General features: G+C 53.6%; 1 protein-coding gene across 1 annotated transcript in view; it reads left to right on the top strand.

Annotated features, from left to right (window-relative positions):
• Window positions 1–22,205, top strand: part of LOC119234156 (deleted in malignant brain tumors 1 protein-like) — a 48,271-nt gene that overhangs the window by 15,181 nt on the left and 10,885 nt on the right. Inside the window, exons 10-19 of the mRNA XM_037496947.1 lie at window positions 577–794; window positions 1,281–1,592; window positions 4,438–4,456; window positions 4,767–4,799; window positions 5,342–5,688; window positions 7,232–7,282; window positions 8,976–9,287; window positions 11,214–11,528; window positions 13,088–13,414; window positions 20,297–20,381. Of these exons, the coding sequence (XP_037352844.1) occupies window positions 577–794; window positions 1,281–1,592; window positions 4,438–4,456; window positions 4,767–4,799; window positions 5,342–5,688; window positions 7,232–7,282; window positions 8,976–9,287; window positions 11,214–11,528; window positions 13,088–13,414; window positions 20,297–20,381 (2,019 nt within the window). The remainder of the gene's footprint in view (window positions 1–576; window positions 795–1,280; window positions 1,593–4,437; window positions 4,457–4,766; window positions 4,800–5,341; window positions 5,689–7,231; window positions 7,283–8,975; window positions 9,288–11,213; window positions 11,529–13,087; window positions 13,415–20,296; window positions 20,382–22,205) is intronic.

The following is a 22,205-nucleotide window of genomic DNA, read 5'->3' as shown; positions in this document are numbered from 1 at the left end:
GAAAAAAATATGTGCGCGTATGGTACAGGAAAGAGGGTGAAGACAGCGTTAGGTGGGTCAGCCAGGGCTGGCAGCTCTGATCGCCGAGGTTGGGTGAGACGAACATGAAACACGAGATTTAACCCCGGGTAGTTTTGGGTGCTGGAGACGAGAGTCCTACCCAACCCAACAGGACCCTGGAACTTTGATAGCCACCCCTTTTTCTCCCTGCTCTGGGTCTTCTTAGCGTTTTGCTCAGTGAGACCCTGATGGACACTGTCCAGCACTTTCCCGTACCCCCGGGAGTACAGAGTTTGAATTACAGAGTAGGAGTTTCAACGTAGAGAGGGTGATGGTGGGAGAGACCAAAAGCCATCAGGCCAGTTGGCAGGTGACAGAAATGGCACAGGTGAGAGGTGATGAAAAGCCAGTGGCATGGGGCCACCCCCCTAGGGGAGGCGGGAGGGCAAGTCCCCTGTCGTGTGTGTGGTGGTGTCCGGGGGGGGACGCAGGTGCTGGCTGGATACCACGGGGATGATTTTATTTAGACCCTTTCTCCAGACCCCTCCAGGAGCTTCCCCTGCTTCTTCCCCTCAGGCTGGAGGACATCTACGGGTGCCCTTACGACTTCATCGAAGTGTTCGATGGGCGACAGAGAGCCTCGCTCTCCATGGGCAGGTTCTGTGCCGGGGCAGACCTCACGTTCTTCTCCTCCTCGAACATCGTCACTGTGGTATTCAGAAGTGACGCCATGATCACCAACACGGGCTTCTATGCGCTGTACAACACGGTTCAGCAAGAAGAGCGTGAGAGCGGTGGGTATCCTGACGCGTACCTGGAGGCGGCCAGACCTAGTCTGGCTCCTTTGCCTGTAGGAGTGGAGATGCTTCCTGAATGTGCCCTCTGCAGTCTGCCCCATCAGGAACATCCACGCTGACACTCACAGCACCCCAGCCCAGCCCCCACCCTGCCCGACGCTCACGTCACTTTTCTTGGGTTCTGCAGCAGGAAATGGGGGAGCAGGAGTCCCAGCTTATGGTTGCAGTGACCATGTAGTTTACCTTTCAATCAGGATGCCTTTGGGAGTTTTTGAAAGGGCCCTAAGATAAGTAACAGGCGTTGATTGATACAGCGTAAACCTGGACTATTGCAGACATATCGGGACACAGGGCACCCTACTTCCAGGCCGGCAGTTTATTATGGAAAAATGCGCCAAAGGCTGGAGAACATTCTCACTTTGCAGACGGCCCTGGAGTCTGGGGACAGCCCCGTCACTCAGAAGCCAGTTTTCCCGCCCCCAGGTGTGTCGCTGAGGCTGGTGAATGGCAGCCACAGGTGTGAGGGCCGGGTGGAGGTCCTCTACAACGGCACCTGGGGCACGGTGTGTGACGACAGCTGGGACCTGACGGACGCCTGGGTGGTGTGCCAGCAGCTGGGCTGCGGCCAGGCCCTGTCAGCCCCCTCTCAGAGCTACTTTGACGGGGGCATGGGCCACATCATGCTGGACGACGTGCAGTGCACAGGGAAGGAGGCCAAGGTGTGGCAGTGCCTGCACAATGGCTGGTTCTCCCACAACTGTGGGCACCAGGAGGACGCCAGCGTCATCTGCTCCGGTGAGCACCCCAGAGGAGTCCCAGCCCCCAGCCTGCGGGATGGGAGATGTCAACCCCAGCAGGCAGTTACTCAGAATCCCGGCCTCCAGCCACCTTTTAAAGCCCATGTGCTTACGACTGTGTTTTCTTTCTCTCAAATCATCATGTCTGTAAAATGTCCAAGGTTCCCCCTGCAGAGCTGTGGTGGGTAGATAGAGGTGTGGGTCATTAGACCTCCAGAACCCGGGGTAGCCCTCCACTGCATGGGTGACAGTCCCCTTTCCTGAACGAGAGTAGGGAGTAGGAGCTGGTGTCTAAAGGGCGCTCAGCACGTGGTGGGCACTAAAACCAGCACGTCATGATCTTGGATGCCCTTCACGGTCTCGAAGAACGTGAGACCCTTGACATCCTCAGAGGCTGTCCAAGGTCACACAGAAACCCGTGCTCTTGAGCCCCTGCCTCCCGGGAGGGGGAGGCCCACTGGGCTCTATTACTAAAGCTCCCTTCGTCCATAACTGACCAAACGTCAGCAAATGCCACCACTGCCCCAGGCCATGCAGACACAGGCTGAGCTCTGACCAGCTCCCGCCTGCCCAGGACAGAACATTCATCCCAAAAGAAAGACCTGATTTCTCTTTTGAACTCCGTGACTGCCTTACTCCATCGTTCCCTCCTTCTCTCGTCCGTCTTTGACTAGGTGTGGATGGCAATGCCGACGCAGGACCCACAGGTATTGCTCTTCCCTGCATGTCAACCAGTTCTGGGTCCCTGATGTGCGAATCCTGGCTGTTCTTTAACCCGCATAGGGACACCGTCGGATAAATTCTCCATTGCTAGTCAACACCAGCAATGCGGCCCACGAGGCTTGACGAGACGGTGGGGCTGGGGGCTCCGAGGATGGGGAGAGAGGTAGAAGCGAGGGGGGGCTCAGATTCGCCAGAAAAGCAGTCTCTCCGCCGCTGGGGTCCCTGAGTAGGAGTTTGCTGAGAAGAGAGAGCTACCCCCTTGCAGAGGTGAGCGAGCTGTGAGATGTCAGGGGAGAGAGGGAACCGGAGGCCCAGATTCAGGCCTCAGCCTGCCCCCACCACACGCTGTGCGCAGATGACCGAGTTCTTCATCTCTGCCCACGGGGCACCGGGAAATCCCTGCTGAGAGAGCCACTGTTTTTTAGTATTTTAAGGGGCTGTTCTGAATAGACATCCTTCCTTCTAAAAGGTATCACTTTTCCTGTGTTTTCCACAGACTTGACTGGTGATAGCATCCTCACAGGAACTTCAGTTTTATTTAGATGTCACCTGTTTCATATTTGCCTTGTCTCCCCTGGCGCGCGTGCGGCAACCCACAAAGGGTCTCTGCCACTTACACGAGGGACCCCCAACAGTGGGCCGGAACCCCTCCCCAGGCCCTGTCCTCAGGGCATCAGCTGGATGTGTTTTAGGGAGCCTTGGCCTTGCTCTCAGCCAGGACTCGGCTATACTGCCGCAGGGGGGCTTCCAGAAAGGGCCATTTCGTCACAGCAGGACCGAGAAAGGACGTTCTGGGCCCATGTCTTTACATTCCTCTCCCCCTTCAAGTTGGGTTGATTTACCATGTACATAACTAGATAATGTGGGGAGGGCAGTGTCACCCCTCCCACGTGCCCATGCCTCCTCCCCTCCGCCAGGGCCCCAGGGCCACCTGCCGGGCACCTGGGCTATCCCGCCCTTCCACACGCTCACCATCACTTTCTCGTCCCTGCACTGTCAGTCTGACGTGTGCAAATACCTCCTGAGCCAAACAGTGCTGGCAGCTCTGCCATCTGCAAAGCTAAGGTGTGCAGCTACCCACTAAGGGAGCCCTGGAGCAGGTCTCCTGCTTCTGCTCTCACCCTCCCCTCTCAGCCCCTCTAAAAACACCCGCGGGTCAGTGTCCGCTCTTCTTCGCTGTTTCTTGCAGATGAAGATTTCCAGTGTGGTGGTTTGCTCACAAATCATTCGGGCGCCTTCTCCAGCCCCTGGTATCCTAAAAAGTACCCCACAAACGTGGTGTGTGCCTGGGACATCCAGGTGGAGAGCGCGGCTCACATCAAACTGACCTTGGAAGTGGTGGAGTGAGTACACGTTCCCGCGTTGCCCCCTCACCGTGGTGGACACGGTTATACAGACGACGCGCCCCACCCCCCACCAAAAAGTGATCTTTTCTCCAAAAGTGAAGATCTAGGAAGCTCAGTCCGTAATATTGATTAGAACTTTCAGCACAGAGATCGTCTAGCCCAGCGATTCTGTCCGAGGAATCTGGTCTCAGGTGTGCTGAGGGGAGTCTGACAGCCCCTCGTAGCAGCCACAGGTTGAGCAGGACATCAGTGCCCATCCGTGGGGGCCACCTAAGTCCCTCCAAGGCTGGCACCCACGTAGGGTGTCCTTGGAGGCAATATTTCTGGAGTGTTGCCAGAATGAAGAGACACAGGCCCGGGTGGGGAAAAGTGCACTTAGCCCAACACACCCGTCAATACTCCTTACTCCTCTTCCTTGTATCTCTGCCCCATACTCAGAAAAATGCAATGGAACGAAAGCTTTAAAAACTAAAAATCTCTAGAAACAGGAGGAAATATACTGCCTACGTCATCAACACGGTCATTTCCTCCGACCTGCAGGAAGAGATGAGGGTTCACGCCCGCCCTGCCTGAGCCAGTCAGGGAGGAGCCAGCGGGCTGAGCCTGACGGACACGCTTCCTTCACAGGATGGAGAACTTCTACGGCTGCCCCTACGACTTCATCGAAATCTTTGATGGACCACAAAGCGAATCCTTCTCACTGGGGAGGTTCTGTTCCGGCATAACCCCAATATTTACCTCCTCCTCAAATCGCTTGACGGTGATCTTCCACAGCGACAACATCATCACCAACGTCGGCTTTTATGCCTCCTACGAGTCTCTCGTGCAAGATGAGAACGACACGGGTAGGTCTTCCCTGCCCGCCGGTACTGACAGTGGATTGAATGGCTGACACCAGACCCGAGCGCTGGGGGATTCCAAGGGGTTCCTGCTGTCCTTAGTTCACCCCCCGATCTGACTAGGAAGAGGGGTGAACACCCAGAGTGCCAGGGAGCACGCCCCCACATACATCTGATGCGGGGCGCATCCATGGGGCTGAGAACACACACCTGGTGGATGCCGCACATGGACCAGTTCCATTCACACTGCTGTGCTGTTTCCAGAAAAGAGCCAGACACGTTTCCTGAGGCCAAAGGGTGACAGCAGTGAGAGGATCAGTAACTGAAGCCTAACACACCTCGATTTCTGGTGCTTTCAATAACACGGGAGCATAGTAGCCTGGGGTGACTATTCCAGGAAGGAGAGGGAGGGAGCACGGGAGGGGACAGAGGGAAAAGATAGAATTAATTCCCCTCAAAAGCTCTGTTCTTTTATTCCTCAAACACAAGGAGATGTCGGGCTCAGTTCTTGGTCCTGGGAGAACAAGGCAGATGGAAGTCCCTGCCCTTCTGTGGCTCGGTCCAGGGGGGAGGGCAGTACCCCTGTCTGTGCTTTATGTCGCCTCCTCTCTGGGGCTGCAGGACCCTGCTTGGGGCCTCCCCTTGCCCAGGGCTTTGACCTCCCTCTCCTAGGCCGCCTGGGAGGGGCTTTCTAACCCTCTCCCCCCCCACACACACACACACAATCAGAGACTGAGGCCGCGGGAACTTTGCTGCCCTTCGAGGCCTGTGGCTCCCTCCCCGGGGTGAGTGGAGCCCTTGGAGCTGATGACCCGGAGGGAGCCCAGGTCCAGCTGCAGGGGTGGCCCAGCGGTGACTGCTGTCCCTCCCCCAGACGTGGCCCTCAGGCTGAGCGGCGGCGGCCACCCCTGCGAGGGCCGCGTGGAGCTGCGCCACAACGGCACCTGGGGCACCGTGTGCGACGACGGCTGGGACCTGCGGGAGGCCCAGGTGGTGTGTCGGCAGCTGGGCTGCGGGGCGGCCATGGCAGCCCCCGGGCGCGCGAGCTTCCAGCGGGGCCTGGGCCCCATCGCCCTGGACGACGTGGAGTGTGCGGGCACCGAGGCGCGGCTGTGGCACTGCCTGCACAGCGGCTGGTTCTCCCACAACTGCGGCCACCACGAGGACGCCGGCGTCGTCTGCTCAGGTGGGCCCGGCGGGGCGCGGGGGCAGCTTCCAGCCGGCTGCGCTGGCTCCCCAGGGCGCTTGTGCCTGAGCTTCAGCCCCACACCCTCCCGCTCCTGCTCTACAATTTCTCACTACTTCCTTGCCATGGGCCCGCTCCTTTTGCGTAAATGAATGTCCTGCAAGGAGGTGCCTGTCACCCCATCGCGGGCGAGCCAGGACGCCTTGCCCCACATACACAAGACGGCAGCACAGGCGCGGGGCGGGAAAACAGTGTTAAGATGGCCATGAAAGGTGAGCTCTGGTCCCGTCGGTTCCCGCCACGCGCACCTGAAACATCCTCCAGTCAGAACGGGCAGACGCGCAAGCTTTTGCAGGTTCATGCAACGCGTGTGAAACCCGCTCGCCGAGCTGCCCCCAGAGAGCAGACTCACGTCTGAGGGGAGCTTCTCTGTGGTGCAACTTCCTTCTGTCCTGGGGGTCCCTGAAGGTTGAGGGCCCTGGCCCGGGGCTCTTCCTCTCTAGTTCCGTCCCAGAGGCGTTTCCGCCTTGCTACCCAGGCCCCAGGTCTCGCTGGCAGATGTGCCGGCCAGCTGGACCTGCCATTCTGAGCGAGGCACAGAATCAGTGCTCTGAGCAAGCGGGAGCTGAGGCCGCATGCCAAGTGGCGGCAGAGGACGGAGGGCCTGAGAGCTGGCAGGTGGGGCCGGGGCCCTGGGCAGAGCTGCAGATGGGGGTCAGGTGACGAGACAAGGCACAGGGCAGCAGCTATAAACTTTCTTCCTGTCCTGGAGCTCCTGACCTGGCCTCATGGCTTCCAGGCCCCTCCACTCCCTCCTGTAGCCAAGTTTCAGGGTGTGTCCTTAAGATAAACCTGTGGGGGCCTCCCTGGTGGCGCAGCGGTTGAGCACTGGGTTGCGAAGCTGCCTGCGGCTTCTGCAGCGCCGGTTCAATCCCCGGCTGCTCCCCGGCCACCGGAGGAGGGTCCCACATGGCTTGCAGACCTCTCCTGCCGCCCGCTGCTCCCCTCAGCAGTGTACTTCGGTCCTTCTGCCTGCTCTGCTCCCCGCTCTGGCTCTGGTGAATTCTCTCACCCTCCCGCGCTTCTGACTGTACCCAGTGCATGTATAAACAAAACAAACAAACAAACAAATAAATAAATAAATAAAAACATGCCTTTATAAAAAAAAAAAGATAAACCTGTGGTTCTGCCCTTTGCAAACTGACTGACTCTGGGAGGCAAGACACACCAGGAGGAATTACCAAGCCCAAGCAACCAGCAAGAGGTACTCACACTAGGGACCATCTCGAGGGCCACAATTTGCCTCCAAAACCACAAAAATTATATTTCTGTGTGGGGCAGCTGGACAGAAATGAACCCAAACACAACCAGTGTTTGTAACCATGGTAACTCAGGGCCATTGTAGATGCCCAGATTGGGTGCAATTTCTCCCCAGAACAAGACATGTACCTTTCTGGCTCAAATAAGCCAGTCTCCCCCCACGGGTGTAGGAAGAATGAAGGAACACGAACTACCCCTCACCTGTGATTTCTCTCTCTCTCAGCCTCCCTGCAGGGTGCAACAGCCTCAGCTGCTGGAAGCTACCCAGCCTCAGGTAATGTCTGTGGTTCTTAATTGCTAAGTATAACCTGTGTTGGCAAAGACAAGTTACCCCTGGATAGACCATGCTGAAGAGCAGCGATCCCTGGAGGATGTTTTCTCGACTTTAAAATGTATCTATTTAAAAAGAAACCCGCCACCCAAGTGCTCTGACTTCCTCATGCTTTCATGGGGCTGGGGTCCCTGTGCTCACACCATAGCAGGCTGGAAAGAGGGACTCCACTGGAGCCATAAACCAGATGGTCCTTGAGGCACAGAGTCCACCAAGAGCCGACCGAGTGTGAGATCTGTTTGACACTTATCAAGATGTGTAATTGTCTCCTTTTTCTATCTGTCCTCAGCATCTTTTCCAGAACCTACAGAGGTGCCCACATACACAGGTAACCTTTTCCTCATTCCTCAGTTGCCTTCCCTTTGTAGAGGGTTAGCTCAGAAAACTGCAGCATGGCTGGGGGAGACACACCCCCTCCATGGCCTCCAGCCACGGAAATGGCTGCTGCCAAGGAGGGCTGGGAACATGTAGCCTCACCTGGAAAACCTGTGATTAGAAAGTGAGAGGAAAGAAGTTGTGAGATGCAAGAAAGGCTTTTGGGCATTGTGAAGTCTGAGCCCTTCCAGGCAATCCATCAACACCCTGCTTAATCCTTGCAATGTCCTCATTGCTCCAAATCAGCCAAACGGGGGACTTGCCATGACCAGCCGCATCCACCTGAAATTATGAATCCCAGAGCAGCCACATCATGGATTTGCTACCACATCCATCTTCCCCCCATTTACAGCTGAGTGTAACAAGTGATGGCGTGAGTGTGCCAGGGGCCGTCTCTAAATCACAGAGCAGCCCGAGGGCCACTTGGCAGTTCTGTCCTCAACACTCACTTGCTCCATGTATAAACCAGGCTGTTTTCTAATCTGTGTCATCGCTAGGTCCATGTTGGTGCCAACTCTCCATTAATTTAGTAACTACATTTTAATGTACCTTTGTGCCTCAATGTCTTGAGGTGGGAGTTTTGAGGCAGAGACTTTGTCTTATTCACCACTGAACCCTCACTTAGTACCCAAAACAATACCTAGCACATTAAAGGCAAAAGAAACATAGTTAGGATTTAAAACAAAAAAAAGGTTATGGGGGCTGGTAAGAAAACCAGCCTCTGGGAAGGCTAGGGGCACCTTGCTGGCCCACATCTCCATCCATTCCTGCTGTGAGCTCTCCAGCTGTGTTCAGAGCATATCCATTCCCTCCTCTTGTTGTAACACTTCCCTTTGAATACGGGGTTCAGTCTTCAACGACTGTCCTGCACATTCCCTGGACAGGGAGCTGTTGTCGTCACTTGACCGACACATGCCAAGGACATGCAGGAGTTTTGCACACACCCACGGCAATTCTTGGGCACATGATGGTTTTTAGTGAACAGTCCAACCAAGTGTCAACCTTGAATGTCAGAACCAAGACTTCAGAACACAGAGGGGGCAGGAAGGCCCCTTCTCTCCACTGTGTGATACTAGCGGGCAAAGGAACAAAAGCGTTACCTAACCCATTGCAACCTCAAAAATCACTGGAAGGAGTGCCCAAGGCACACATTAATGGAATTAATAGACAATTCGTTATCAGCAAGTCAGTGTCGACTGCCAGGAGAGATGGGCTCTTCGGATGAGGCTTGATGGGGTCCTTGTTTGGAACGTCCTCCAAGGTCTGAGCCTGCGGCTGGTGAATGGGTCGAGCAGGTGTGAGGGCCGAGTGGAGGTCTACCACGCCGACACCTGGGGCACCGTGTGTGACGACAGCTGGTCCATCGAGGACGCCCACGTGGCCTGTAGGCAGCTCGGCTGTGGCCTGGCCGTGTCTGTTCTCCCGGGGGCCAGCTTCAGCCCCGGGTCAGGCAGCATGCTCCTGGGCGACATCAACTGCACGGGCAGCGAGGCGTCCCTGGACCAGTGCCCTCACGGAGACTGGTTCGCCCACAACTGCAGGCACCGCGAGGACGTCGGCATCATTTGCTCAGGTGAGCATGGCCTCTCTGGACCAGTCACAGGGCTGCCCCGGCCAGGCTGGCATCTGCAGATAAAGTCTGCCACTGCCCCCATGATCTTGACCTTCCCTGGGCCCAGGACAGAGGGGTTCTGTCCTAACTCTGAAACGTCCACCTGCTGATATGTGGGCGAGTATTCAATGGTTCATCCTTGTAAAACAAAGTAAGGGTGCCTATAAAGTTGCTGAGAGAATTAAATTAGATATACCATGTAGAGCTCTCAGCCACGCTCCAGACACACCATCCACACACAGACCTGCTAACTGGCACGGCTGTTTTAGTTACTATGGCAAATTCTGCCAGCCTGATGCCTCAGCGTGTTTGCCAGGCCATGCAACCCCTAACTGGCCATAGAAGCCCAGAAAGGGCAGCCCTAGGAGCTCAGGGGCCACTGTTCCCGTGAGCCCCCATCCTGCTCTTAGTCATGAGTCCTGTGTGTCTCCTTTATCTCACCAGATTCTGCAGCAGCTGCACAAGCAGGTATCTGTGAGTTCACGCCCGTGTGACTGCTCGTTGGTGACCAGCCATCTAGTTCAAGGCCCTCTCCCTGGGTCCCTTACCAGCCCTGGGTCCCGGCCACTCTTATCCCCACCCCCCCAGAGCTTCGACCACTGTCCCCCTCCCCATGCAGCCCTGCTCTACAGCCAGAGGAAGGTGCTTGTGGGTGCCCACAGGCGCTATCACCCCTTCCAGGTGCAGTCCTGTGCTTAGCAGCCCCCACCCAATGTAGCGGGTCAGGGCCTGGTGGCCAGAGGCCTTCTGGCAGGCCCTGCTCCTCTGCCAGCAGCATGACCTGTGACCCAGGGTGCCGCGGCTGAGCCCTGGGGCCCAGACAAGGCGCCCAACCCAACGGCCACATCGGCACAGTCCGAGTGACAATTTTGCTGCTTATTGTTTTGCTCTTAGTCAGCCCAGCTGTGAGCCCGAGTCACATTTCAGGTGGTACCTGTTGACTAGAGCCTGGGGGGGTGGTTTTCAGGCATATTCGGGCACGTGACTTGGGTGAATTTGAGAAGAGCGGATCCCGCGGTCTGCAGGGAGTGTGCTTATGGTGCTCTTTTTCCCTCTCATATGCTTAGTTTCTTCAGCTGCTGAGGAGCAGGCACCCGCTTTCCAGCCAATAGGTACTCATTCCATTCTTACATTTGATACGGTTTTTTTCTTGGGACGCACCAGCTTGCCCTGCAGGGCCCTGTGCCGCATGACCAGGCGGTGGCTGACATGGCGGGTCTCCCCAACCTCCTCCATCACCCCCCTGTAGAGAGTTATCATTTCTAGGTTGAAGCAAAGAGAACTTAAATTTCTTTTGAGAACTTCCTGATATCCTTTGAAAGACCTGGGTTAGAAAAGCAATGTCTGTGCTCTACAAGCACAGCTGAACTGTCTGGAATTTTCAGAGACACACTCTGAGAAGAAAAGTGGTCAGTGATTAACATGCATGTCTTCTCTAATCCAACATGTGGCCTGAAGCCCCATAAAGAAACTACCCAGGAGGGGAAAAGCAGTTGGAAAGCAAATCATTATAAACTAGTGGATATTCCTAAATGAAATGAGGTGTCTGAGGTGAAGAGGTTAAGGAGGGGGACGTGGGGGTGAGGGAAGAGTTTGCACGCGCTCAGGCGCCATATGTCAGCTTAGCTGGGGATTTGCTCTATCCCTTCTCTTGGCCATTGCAAAAAAGAAAGAAAGTAGAAGATTGTGTCAGAGCCTCTGTGACCCAGGTGGGAAAGACTTTCTTCACCAAACACCAGAGGAAGTTTAGAAACAGAAGAGGCAGGCTCCTGCTTCCTGTGTCTGGCCTGAAGCCGGTACATTCCAGGCTAGAATCCTCCATCTGGAAACACCCCTCGCTTGAGGTGGGAAGGGACCTCCTCAAGCTGCCCTGGCTCTCGCCTGCAGACCTGCCGGAGGTGAGGCTGGCAGATGGCAGCGGCAGGTGCAAGGGCCGCGTGGAGCTGCGCCACAACGGCACGTGGGGGACGGTGTGTGACGACCTCTGGGGCCTGCCGGCGGCGCAGGTGGTGTGCCGGCTGCTGGGCTGCGGGATCGCGCTGGCAGCCCCCAGGAGCAGCCTGTTTGGGGATGGCTCCGGCCCCATTTTCCTGGACAATGTGAGGTGCACGGGCAACGAGACCAACCTGGGGCAGTGCCAGCACCTCGGCCTGTCCGTCCATAACTGCGGGCACCACGAGGACGCCGGGGCCGTCTGCTCAGGTACTTCCCAAGCCCCAGCCCAGGGTCCCCTCCCAAGCAGCGGAGACTCGTCTGTCAGGCAGGTCAACCTGAGAGGCTTGGGGTTGCAGATCCGGGAATGGCTTGTCCTGGTTCATCTGGAAATTTCGCAGGTGTAGCCTTGAAAGCCCCTTGTCCCAGGACCCCCCTCAGATTCAGACCCAAGCCATTGGCCCCACTAGTCCCCAGTGCACCCCATACCACAGCCTGTTCCAGGCTCAGAAGAGAAGAGAACTTCTGAACAAAATAGAGCCAGAAGGTTGGCCCCGGCCCTCAGATGGTTTTTATTTCCCAGGATGGTTTTCCTGTGTGTCTCAGTGTTACTGATTTCTCGTGAAGATACATGTCGGTGACCGGGCTGGGTGAACTCTCCCGGTCGGTCAGCTGCCTGAGCGGGGGCCTTCTCGCCAGCAGGGGTGATTTCACACACCTATTCGGAAAAACCGGGCGAAAGCCTTCCTCAGCCGCCTTTTGTTGCTAAATAACATGGGACAAGCATCTGCAGTTCCCACCACTGCCAAGTGGTTCCTTGGAGCGTGGACCAGGGTCCAAGATGGGGTGACAAGGAATGCGGGGTGAGGGTCTGCCTGTCCCCCTCTGTAGTTTGGCAAAAGAGTATTTAGTGCGGCAGGGTTTCTTTTCCTCTCGAAAGAGTATATGGTGCTTCAAACAAGTCACGGTGTGTTAAAGGCTGTTCTCCTGGGGGCTCTTGACGACTCCTCCCGGGAAAATGAAGCTCGTTGCTTCATCTAGTGCAGATAAGCCAGGGTCCCACCTGGCCAGGCAGGTGATCCTGAGGCTCTACCTGCTGTGACTTGGTCTCCCCTGTGACGGTGCCAGACGTTCTCACCTTCACGCTGCGCAGCGTGGAATCGTGCGCCCAGGCCGTTAGTGTCTCTTGGGTGGTTTGTCAGTTCATTCATGTTCGCCTACACTAACATCAGCTCTCTCTTTTAGCAACTGACGAGGCCCCAGACTCAGCAGAGGCTGCTCCTACAGTCGGTAATCCTTCCCTGGTTTCTTTGACGGCGTCCTGGTTATTGAATCCTTGTGGTGGATGCCCTGAGTGGTGGTCGGTGGTGCCCATGCAGATCCGTGCCTCCCTGGGGCTGAGCAAACCAGGGCTGAGGCTAGGGAGGGGGCTGTAGAGCGGGCGGCTGTCTGGCTCTGGGTCTCTCACACATCTGAGACTTGGCATCTCAACCAGGCAATGGACACGCTTAGCCCAAAGGAAATCACGCAGAGTTGAGTCTGTTGTTGCTTAGAGCAGTTTGATGACTCAGCTCTAAAATAGATATTTAACCTTGTCCTCATAAACACCGTGCTTGCAATCCAGAGATGATAACGCTGGGATAAAATGTATTGTGGGAATCAGAATAGCCTGGGAGAGCCGGTCACTGCAGTAGGGCCTGGAAGAGGAAGCAAGAGTTCCTGGAGGGCTGGAATCTAGGGTTTGAGAGGGGAAGAACTAAAGAAAAGGCCCCTTAGAAACTCCTGCGGGAAGAAGGGCGGGCCATCCGGTAATAACCAAGTCTCCCCAGATCTGCCCGTCATCAGGCTGGTGGACGGGAGGAGCCGCTGCGAGGGCCGCGTGGAGCTGCAGCATGACGGCGCGTGGGGCACCGTGTGCGACGACCTCTGGGACATCGGCGCCGCCCACGTGGTGTGCCGGCAGCTGGGCTGCGGGGAGGGCATCGGCGCCCTGGGGAACGGCCACTTCGGGGAGGGTGTGGGCAGCATCCTCCTGGACGACGTGCAGTGCCAGGGCAACGAGACCACCCTGGGCCAGTGCCAGCACCTGGGCCTGTCCATCCACAACTGCGGCCACCACGAGGACGCTGGGGTCATCTGCTCAGGTGCTCACTCTTGCTTGCTCCCGAGACTGCCAGGGCCGCGACCCTGGGGGGAGACCCGGAAATGAACCACTCAGGGTCCATGTCGACACGGGTCCCGGGGGCTCTTGGTGACTTTTGGGCTCTCCGTGTGCTGTTTCCCCTATGCTTGCCCCAAGACCCACATGCTCACTTGGAGCCCTTGGTCTCTGCCACCCCCCAGGAATGACCATATTTCCTCTGTTAACCACCCACGGGTGTAATTGTGCTTCCTGGTCTTTGGCTAAAGTAGGTTTGAGCTTTAAAGCTAACTTTGTAGTTCGGGGAGCGAGGGGGATTCCGTGAGCACAGCCCAGTTCCTCCCCCTACGCCCCGCGTGAAGGCTCGTCGCTGCTTCCTTCCGGGCTCTGGGTCACCTCCTGTCACAGCCCCTCGGTGCTGGGCCATGAGCCAGGCTGTCAAGTGAAAAGGAGGAATCAGCGTTAGAAACCTGGAGTCGGAGTTGGGGTGCTTCCTGGCACCTCGCCACTCTGGAAGACCTTTCCTCTTCACTGGGGCCTTCTGGTCTGCCCGGGGAACTCACAGTCCTCCTAACTAATGAGGGTGATGAACCCCGCTTCCTCTCTCCATGCAGTCCCATCTCTGGTCAGTCTCATCCAAGAAAACAATCATTTTTAATTTCACAACTCAGAAGTCATTTCGTATCCACTTTTAGTATAGTTGAGATATAAATATTTTAATTTAAAAAGTATCTTTAAATTCCCTATTGGGGGTGGGCTATTGTTTGGACTTGTTTGGCTATTGTTTGGCTATTGTTTGGATCTTATTTTGGTTTCATTTTTGTTTTCTACTTTCAGCATCAGCCACAGCAATGACCACCTCACCTGGTAATTTCATATTCTTGTTTGCTTTCTATAAACCACATACGCCTAGACTGCCTTGTATGTGGTTAGCATGGGAATTTCTGCCTGGCATGAAACTATCAATCTCATGCTAAGGAGTAGAAGGTATTCACACACCCACTGAATTAAACAGCCTTCGGGCCTCACCTTACACGCACGTCCCGTGTGCCCCTCCCTGCCAGGTGTAACGGCAGATCTCTGAGATCAGGTCACAGTGCCATGAGGATGGCCAGTGAGCTTGTTTTTTTTAACAGTCACAGGACATCAGGCATCTCAGGGAAATACTCCTCTGATCTGCATTTTTAGAGGTGATAGAGCCACATGGCCCATGTGTGTATTGGCATGTGGCACAGTCCAGAATGGGCACATTTTTACAGGTTTAATGGCTAACTAAGCCGAGAAACACCACCTCCCTCTCTGAGCCGAGAAGCACCACCTCACACTGTGCTAGCACATTACAGTCTCAACAAGTCCTGTGGTGAGGGATCTTTTCTAAACTTTGCTTCATTTTTAGTAGACTGAGGAACCTCCAGACAACTTTCCATAGTGGTTGGACCAGTTTGCACTCCCACCAGCAATGTAGGAGCATTCCTTTTTTTCCACATCCTCGCCAGCATTTGTCGTTGCTGGTTTTTTTGATTTGTGCCGTTCTTACTGGTGTAAGGTGGTATCTCAGTGTGGTTTTGGTTTGCATTCCCCTGATTATAAGGGTGGAATACTATTCAGCAATCAAAAAAGTAAACTAATGCCATTCACAGCAACATGGATGGAGCTAAAAGGAATTATGTTCAGTGAAATAAGTCAGAAGGAAAAAGAAAAATATCAGATGGTTTCATTTATAGGAGGAATATAGAGGAAACAAATAAGACATCAGAGGAAAAAATAATAACAGTATAAACTTGGTGGCTTCACCCAACGTTTCTCAAACATCTGGAACCTTTCAAGTGGAAATGTGGCACCTCAGGCCTTCAAGTCAGAGATCCCGGAGCAACATCCCAACTTTGCCAGCTGGTAGCAGCAGGCGGGTCCACTCGCCTCACAGAGCCTGAGTGTCCCGTTTGCACAGGACACTGGAGCTCATCCTGGGACAGAGCACGCACGTGCTAGCACTGGTAATGGCCACCCGGTGGTCACTCTCCAGAGGGATGTGTGCTGCCGCCTGCCCTGTAATGTCAGCAACCCATGTGTCCTTTTGTGAACTTCCCTCTTGGGACACTTTTGGGGTCATCCTAGAGCTTGTATGGTCACTTTATAGACAGGTAGGTTGGAGAAATACCATCTCAACTCAAGTCAACTCAAGTTTCTCTGACTGTAAGCAGTTATAAAAGTAGTATGGTTCAGATTTCCAAAATCCTGGGCCCCTTTTGCTAGGCTGGGTAGAAAATCACTTCCAAGAAAAGTCAGACAAGAAACAAAGGTCCCTCTTTGGGGTTGGATCTGTGTGAATCAGCCGCCAGGTCTCTCGGGATGGCACTGTCATAGAGGAATACTTCCCGGGAGGTGGAAGGGACCTTAGAGCTTAGTCCAGACCAGAAGTGTCCCACAGGCTGGTCTGAACCACAAATGGGTTTTGATTCAGTCACAGAGTTTTGCCCTTATGATATTTTATTTTCTTAGTACTACTTTTTAAAAATGAGAGATTTCATATAAAAGTCAAGATTTCAGGCTTTGATGGGCAAACCAGAGGACGTAACTAGTAGCATGAATCTTGGCAGGGCACCGTTGGCTGGGGTGGAACAGGGGCAGATCCCCTTTATAGGACACAGACTTTCTAGCTTCCTCCTGGCCAATGCCAGTTATTTCTGCGCCTTCTCAAACTTTAATGTGCAGGTAAATCACCTGGCGATCTTGTTAAAATGCAGATTCTGATTGAGTAGGTCTCCAGTGGGTCCTGAGAGTCTGCATTTCTAACAAGGCAATGCAGATACTGGAGTTCAATGGACTGGCCCTGTGGATGCAACTGTTGTGGCTCAGAGATTTCAAGGGACTTGTTCAAGGTCATGTGATCCGTTACACAAAGAGCAACTACTAAAAGCAAGGTCTCTCGGGTCTGAGACCCAAGTATTACCTCCCCTGTCATTTATTTGCCCCAGCTTAATGAGACAGAGACTAGGAAGACCCAATGTTAACAGAACATAATCAAGTATGAACACAGCTGGGGCATAATTTGTAAACATGGTGATTAAAAAAAAAATTCTTTGTGAAGGAACTTGATTGACAAGGATGGTCTCTAAATGCAATTTTCTTTAACTTTCTTAACAGCTCCTACCTCGATTTTGGCCACAGATTCAGTCCTTACAACTGGTAACAATTTTTCTGCCGATTTGTTCTTATTGTCTATCTAAGGGATATTGTTGTATAAAGTCCTACCTAGACAGTGCAATTGTATTGTTTGTCCAGGGGCCACTTGACTGATTTATTCCCTTAGAAGATAGGCTAGAACCCAGAACAAGGCAGATTAAGGTCCCAATCTTCAAGTTCAAGGGTTGAAGTACACACAGAGACGACTGTTCTTACGTTCTACACACACAGAGCAGTCTGCCTCCTGCTGACTGTTATCAGAGATGATGACTTGGGGGGTGGGGTACAGGGCCTGGGATGGCTAGACCTCATGGAGGAAGCTCCCTGGCAATACAGGAAATGCTAACAATAATCTGACAGCCACAGAAGGGCCTAGAAACCATTAAATGTCATCAAGCTTTCTGAACATCACTAGTCCTCACACCTTTTTTCTAAGAAAAAAGCCTGGTAAATGAGACCCCAGGGAAGGCAGAATTGTGTCTAATCAGAAAGAGATTAAAGCTCTCTGATCCATTCTTTAACTTTCCTGTTTGTGTTTCAGATTCAGACACACTTTCTACCTGGACAGAAGTGTTTCCTCCCGGTAATGCCCACTGCCCACTGTCCACTGCTCATTGCACATGGGCCAGCAAGCCCCCCCCCCCTCTATCATGCTGGGGGTTGGGGAGGCCAGGATTATACAGCTTCGGGGCCATGTGGTGTCAGCTTCAAGTTGTCTTTGGCAAGGCACAAAGTGGCAGGGGTCAGGAAAAGAGGGGACCCCCCGGCCAGGTTGGACTACCTGTCCTGGGTTCTATAGCATCACACACCTGTCCTTCATAGCATTTGTTAATGCCACAATTTGATGGAGTAGGAACCGTGTCTGGTTTTGTTAATTGCTCTACTCCAGCATCTAACACAATGCCTGTCACAGAGTAGATGGATGACTCAAGATTTGTTGACTACATAAATGAGCCCTGTGATTTCTGTGTTAGGAAGAGAAAAGAAAACAAGTTCACTGAAAAGCAAATTGCATTTGGTAAGTTTTGACCAATCATCTTCTCTTATTTCCAGAATCTATGAGTGTTGCCGTAACCACTTCCACAGGTAATATTGATATTATTTTGGACTCCATTCATTCATCGTGCTATAATTTTTTATTCAGTGTTTGCAATGAACTCATTAAACAACTGTGTTTTGCTTGAGTTCTTTGATTCTTTAGAGTTTTTAAATGTGTTGGTAATGACTGACCCACCAGGCCACCCCTGGTAACCAGGCGAACGAATTATGGGCAGCCCAGCCACCGAGGTTAGTTAGTTTGGCCAATTCGGCCAACTAAACCCAAACAATGAGTCATTCAATGGACAGAGGGTGGTCTAAGGCCAAGCATCCGTGAAGCGTTCTCCTAGAGACCAGCCACCATGTTGTTTTTTGCCAGAATGGTGGGAGTGAAGCCATGGCTTTTGCTGGTTCTCCTCAGACCTTCCCCAACATTCAGGGAGGGTGGCCATGAACCAGCTGCGCCCAGGACAGAGCTGTGCCCCTCTGTGAGGGGGCAGAGGTGCCCGAGGTAGCAAGTCACCACTCTTGTACATAGTTCTGAATGGTGCTGTTTGCAGTTATCTGCAATTACAGGTGTGTCTTTGGGTTCAAAAATTTTACAAATGGAGAGTTGGTGGCTAATTGAGGAAGGGGGGAGCAGAGAGTAGAGAGGGTTTCTCCCCAGCTCTAAGTGCTGACGCCATTAAGAAACAAAACATCTGAGTCAACACCAAAATGGGTCCTTTATTACTGATAAAACTGGGCTGGAGGGCAACTGTTTAGTACAGGAGACACAGGCAGCTCTCACCCCCTCTTCCCCTCAGCCTGGATCTTGGGATTGCCCATCTAGAGAAAGTTCCAGTCTGCAGAGCTCTCCTGGGTCACTCCCACCCACTGAGGGGAAGGATAGACTGGGGAAAGCAAGTCCCCCATTTACAGAATCTTGGTTAGACTAGCCCCAGACAGTGGAGAAGCTTAAACCAAGAGTTGTTGTGTTATGAACAGGGGAGAAGGAAAGAGTGGTGACCTAGGGGTGGAGGGCTGGCTGGTGGCAATGGAGGACATGGGCATGCCCGCTATGCTCCCTGTCTGGAGAGGGAGGACTGGCCTGGACAGCCACAATGACCTGACAGCCACCTTGATGTCTCCAGAATCTTCTAGAGCATGTGTGCCAGATACTGCTCTCTTATCGCTGCCTTGTTTTTGTTCATCTACAGCTTCAATCTCAACCGCTGCGACTGCCCCAGCAGGTGAGACATCAACTGCTGTCCTATTAAGTGCCTCTTCTTGGAGTTCCATATATCGAACTAGAATTCTCCATGGAAAGTTTGTCCTAATGCAGCCTCAATAAAAAACAGAAATGCAGGGGCCTCCCTGGTGGCTCAGAGGTTAAAGTCTCAGCGCTATCAAGCTATCACCAGCCACTGCAACATGAATTCGATCCCTGGCCAGGGAGCTGACCCACATGGCGCAGCAGACCTCTCCTGTCTCCCCGCTGCTCCCCTCAGCAGTGTGTTTCAGTCAGTCTGCCTGCTCTGCTCCCCACTCTGTCTCTGGTGAATCCTCTCACCCCCCACACCTCTGGCCTCCACCCCATTTCTTGAATGCATAAATAAATAAAAATAAATCTTTTTTTAAAACTCTAAAAAAATGGAAACCCAGGAGTCCTGTCCAGCGGTATTTAAGTTTCTTCTCTTTTTCTGTAGATACCTCTTCCAGTTCAGCAGAAGTGACCTCTCCGTCTGGTAAAGTCTCCCTTACGCTGCTTAAACTAAAGAGACCAGCTTCTTAGCACCACGTTCTAGTTAGAAAAGAACCCACTTAATGACCATTTTGACCACAGTGTAAATCTCAGTGAAAAGATGAGAGAAGTGCTGCCTCTCGTTTCTGAGCGTCCTGCTCTCTGTCTATACACAGATGTGCCTCCAACCACAGCAGAGGAGAACACGCCCTCTGGTAATGTTTTCAACATTTCTTAAGTTAAATATGATCAGCCTTCCTAGTTGACAAATGAACATACATGTGCTGAATATCTTGTCCGCAGTCCCCCGTGTAAACAGAAGCCCGTAACCTTCCACAGCACTGAGCCTCCTGTTCCCTCACTCACCGTGCGCACAGGAGTGCCCCTCGGCTGGGGAACTCTGGGGCCCTCCCCGGTGGTCTTCAGCAGGTCCACCCAAGGGCAGTGACAGCTGGGCCCATGCTGCCACCTGCCTGGCGGTGCTTTGGCCCATCCGGTGCTCCAGACACAACACGCTGGACAACTGGGCTGTGAGGACGTGGTTTTGCCCACTCGCACTTCGTTTCTTTCCACATTGTTGTTCAAACCGAAACACTCCTTGTTCTTTTCACTGAGTTGCTTCTTCTTTGTTTGCAAATACAGCTCCCACTGCATATGAAGAGACTTCCTTGCCAGGTACGCCCTCTGCTCCTGACAGCAGCCATGTGAGTGACAGTGTGGGAAGCCGGCCCAGCAAGACTCCCACAGTAGACGCTTCCTGCCCCCCAGGAGAGGTCAGGGCAGAGAAGGGAAAGGTCACGCCCCATCGCTGGTTGTGACTCTGAACACAGTGGCGGTGGACTTGGTGAACAGGGTAAAACGGTGCCAAAGCTCAGCCCTGGAGCAGATAACAGAGCTGCCGCGGGGTTCTCAGTGTCTGTGCGCCTGTGGCCCGGAGACCTTGTGTAAACGCAGGTTCTGATTCGGTAGTTCCAGTGGAGCCATCGCTCTCCAGCTCCCAGGCGCTGCCTGTGATGCTGGCCGTGGGCCATGTTCGGGCGTGAGCTACTGACCCACCGCCCACGTTCTGGAGAAAAATGAGGCCCAGGGCAGGAATCTGCCCACGGTCGTTGTCTTAGTCACCTAGAGCTGCCACAACTAGATACCACAGGCTGCATAACTGAAACAGCAGTTTCTTTCCTCACAGTTCTGGAGTTGAGAGTCCAAGATGAAGGTGCCAGTAGGGCCAGTGTCCATGAGGCTCATCTCTGGGGTTGGGACGGCTGCCCTCTTGCTGCCTGCACGGGGCCTTCCCACGGCGTGCACAGCCGACCTCAGTTAACCTCTTCCTTAGAGGCCCCGTCTCCAAACACCCTGGGGCGCAGGATTCAAGGTCAAGGGGACACAGTTCGGTCCACAGCAGTCACAGGGCTAGAGCCAAGCAAATTCAGGCCTCTGACTCCCTTCCAGGTCCCGCCTGAGCTCAGGCTTTGCTCATGAATCCGCCTGTGGTTCCTTCTCCACCTGGTTACTCTCCTCGTAACAAGACCTGCTGCTTCAGCTGTTGAATTTACTTTTCTTTTTTTCAAGTTCTTTGAAGACATCTGGGGTAAAACTCAATGAAACCAAAGTTTAAGACTTTCCGTGCACTACATCTAAGTCTTCCTATCCTTCTGTCACTCAGCAATAGGGTCTTGGAGCAGATGACGGCACCCGCTGCTTGAGAAAGCAGCTGTATGTGTAAATTGACGGACAAGGAGGTAAAAGATAAAATCAAATCCACCTCCTGGTTAAGAAAGAGAATGAGTTCATGTAGGTCTGGGAGATCTGGGCTAGGAAACAAGGAATTAAATTTCATCAGCTGAAAAACAGGTCGGGACAAAGAAATGTGGCGTTGGCTGAAGTTCACTGGCTGGTTGCAGCTACTGCGTTCCTGAGAGGCTTTTCCCGGCACAGCTGGGGTGGAGGGTTGCCGGGCGTGCGCCCTGCCTCTGGGTGCCCCTTTCTCCACCACATTCTCAGCCTCAGCTGGCCTGGGAGCCCAGCTCAAGGCTGGTTGCTTCACTGGCTCAGGCTGTGTCTGATGAACTGCACCTGGAAACACGCCCGTTTACAGAAGCGAGAGAAGTTTCTCTCCCTCTTGTACTTTAGGGTCTAAGGCCCATTTAACCACTTAGCCTCAATTCTTCTTCCTGCCTCCTTTCTCCTTCCCTCTTCCTCCCTGCAGCCCTTGTCTCCTCACACCCTTCTCTCCCTGCGCCCACTGGGACCCCACTGTTGGCAGATGCTTCCTTCACTCATCACTTTCATGACGTCACTGAAGCAAAAGTGTCCTTGTGGACCTGGCTGGTGGTGGCCGGCTTGCCTTTCGCCCGATTAGGTGGCACGTACACTTTCTTCCTTCCTGAAAGCTGACAGCCACAGCCACTTTCTGCTCCTGCAGGAGGTGCCTCTTGGAGTGTGAGCACCAGGTGTGGTGGCTGCTTGGCCATGACCTTCCTTCCCTCTCATCCCTGACTCACCCCACAAGCCCAGAGTGCATGAACTCCCACATCTTATGCCCCCCACAGACAGAGCATTGTGGGAAGGGTGTGGCTGGGGGCTCACAAGTGAGATGTGGCGATCTGGGCAAGTTGTACAATCCCTCGAGTGTCCACTCCTCACCCCTAGAATAGTGACAATACCTGGCACTGTTGGAAGGATTAGAGATGTCAATTATGTGACACGCTGTGGGTGTGCAAAGTGAGAATTGCTGTTACTCTACCTCGCAAAATGCCAACCTCAACACATCGTTTCCCCCTGAATGTGTAAATTCACTAACAGTGCGGCCTCTATTGCACGCAGCTTATGGAACAGGCTTGTTTGGATAAACCTATGTCTTCTA

Source organism: Talpa occidentalis, unplaced genomic scaffold (genome assembly GCF_014898055.3).
Source record: "Talpa occidentalis isolate TD23 unplaced genomic scaffold, MPIMG_talOcc4v2.1 talOcc4.8, whole genome shotgun sequence".
Lineage (NCBI taxonomy): Eukaryota > Metazoa > Chordata > Mammalia > Eulipotyphla > Talpidae > Talpa > Talpa occidentalis.
This window is presented reverse-complemented; position numbering and strand designations above follow the sequence as displayed.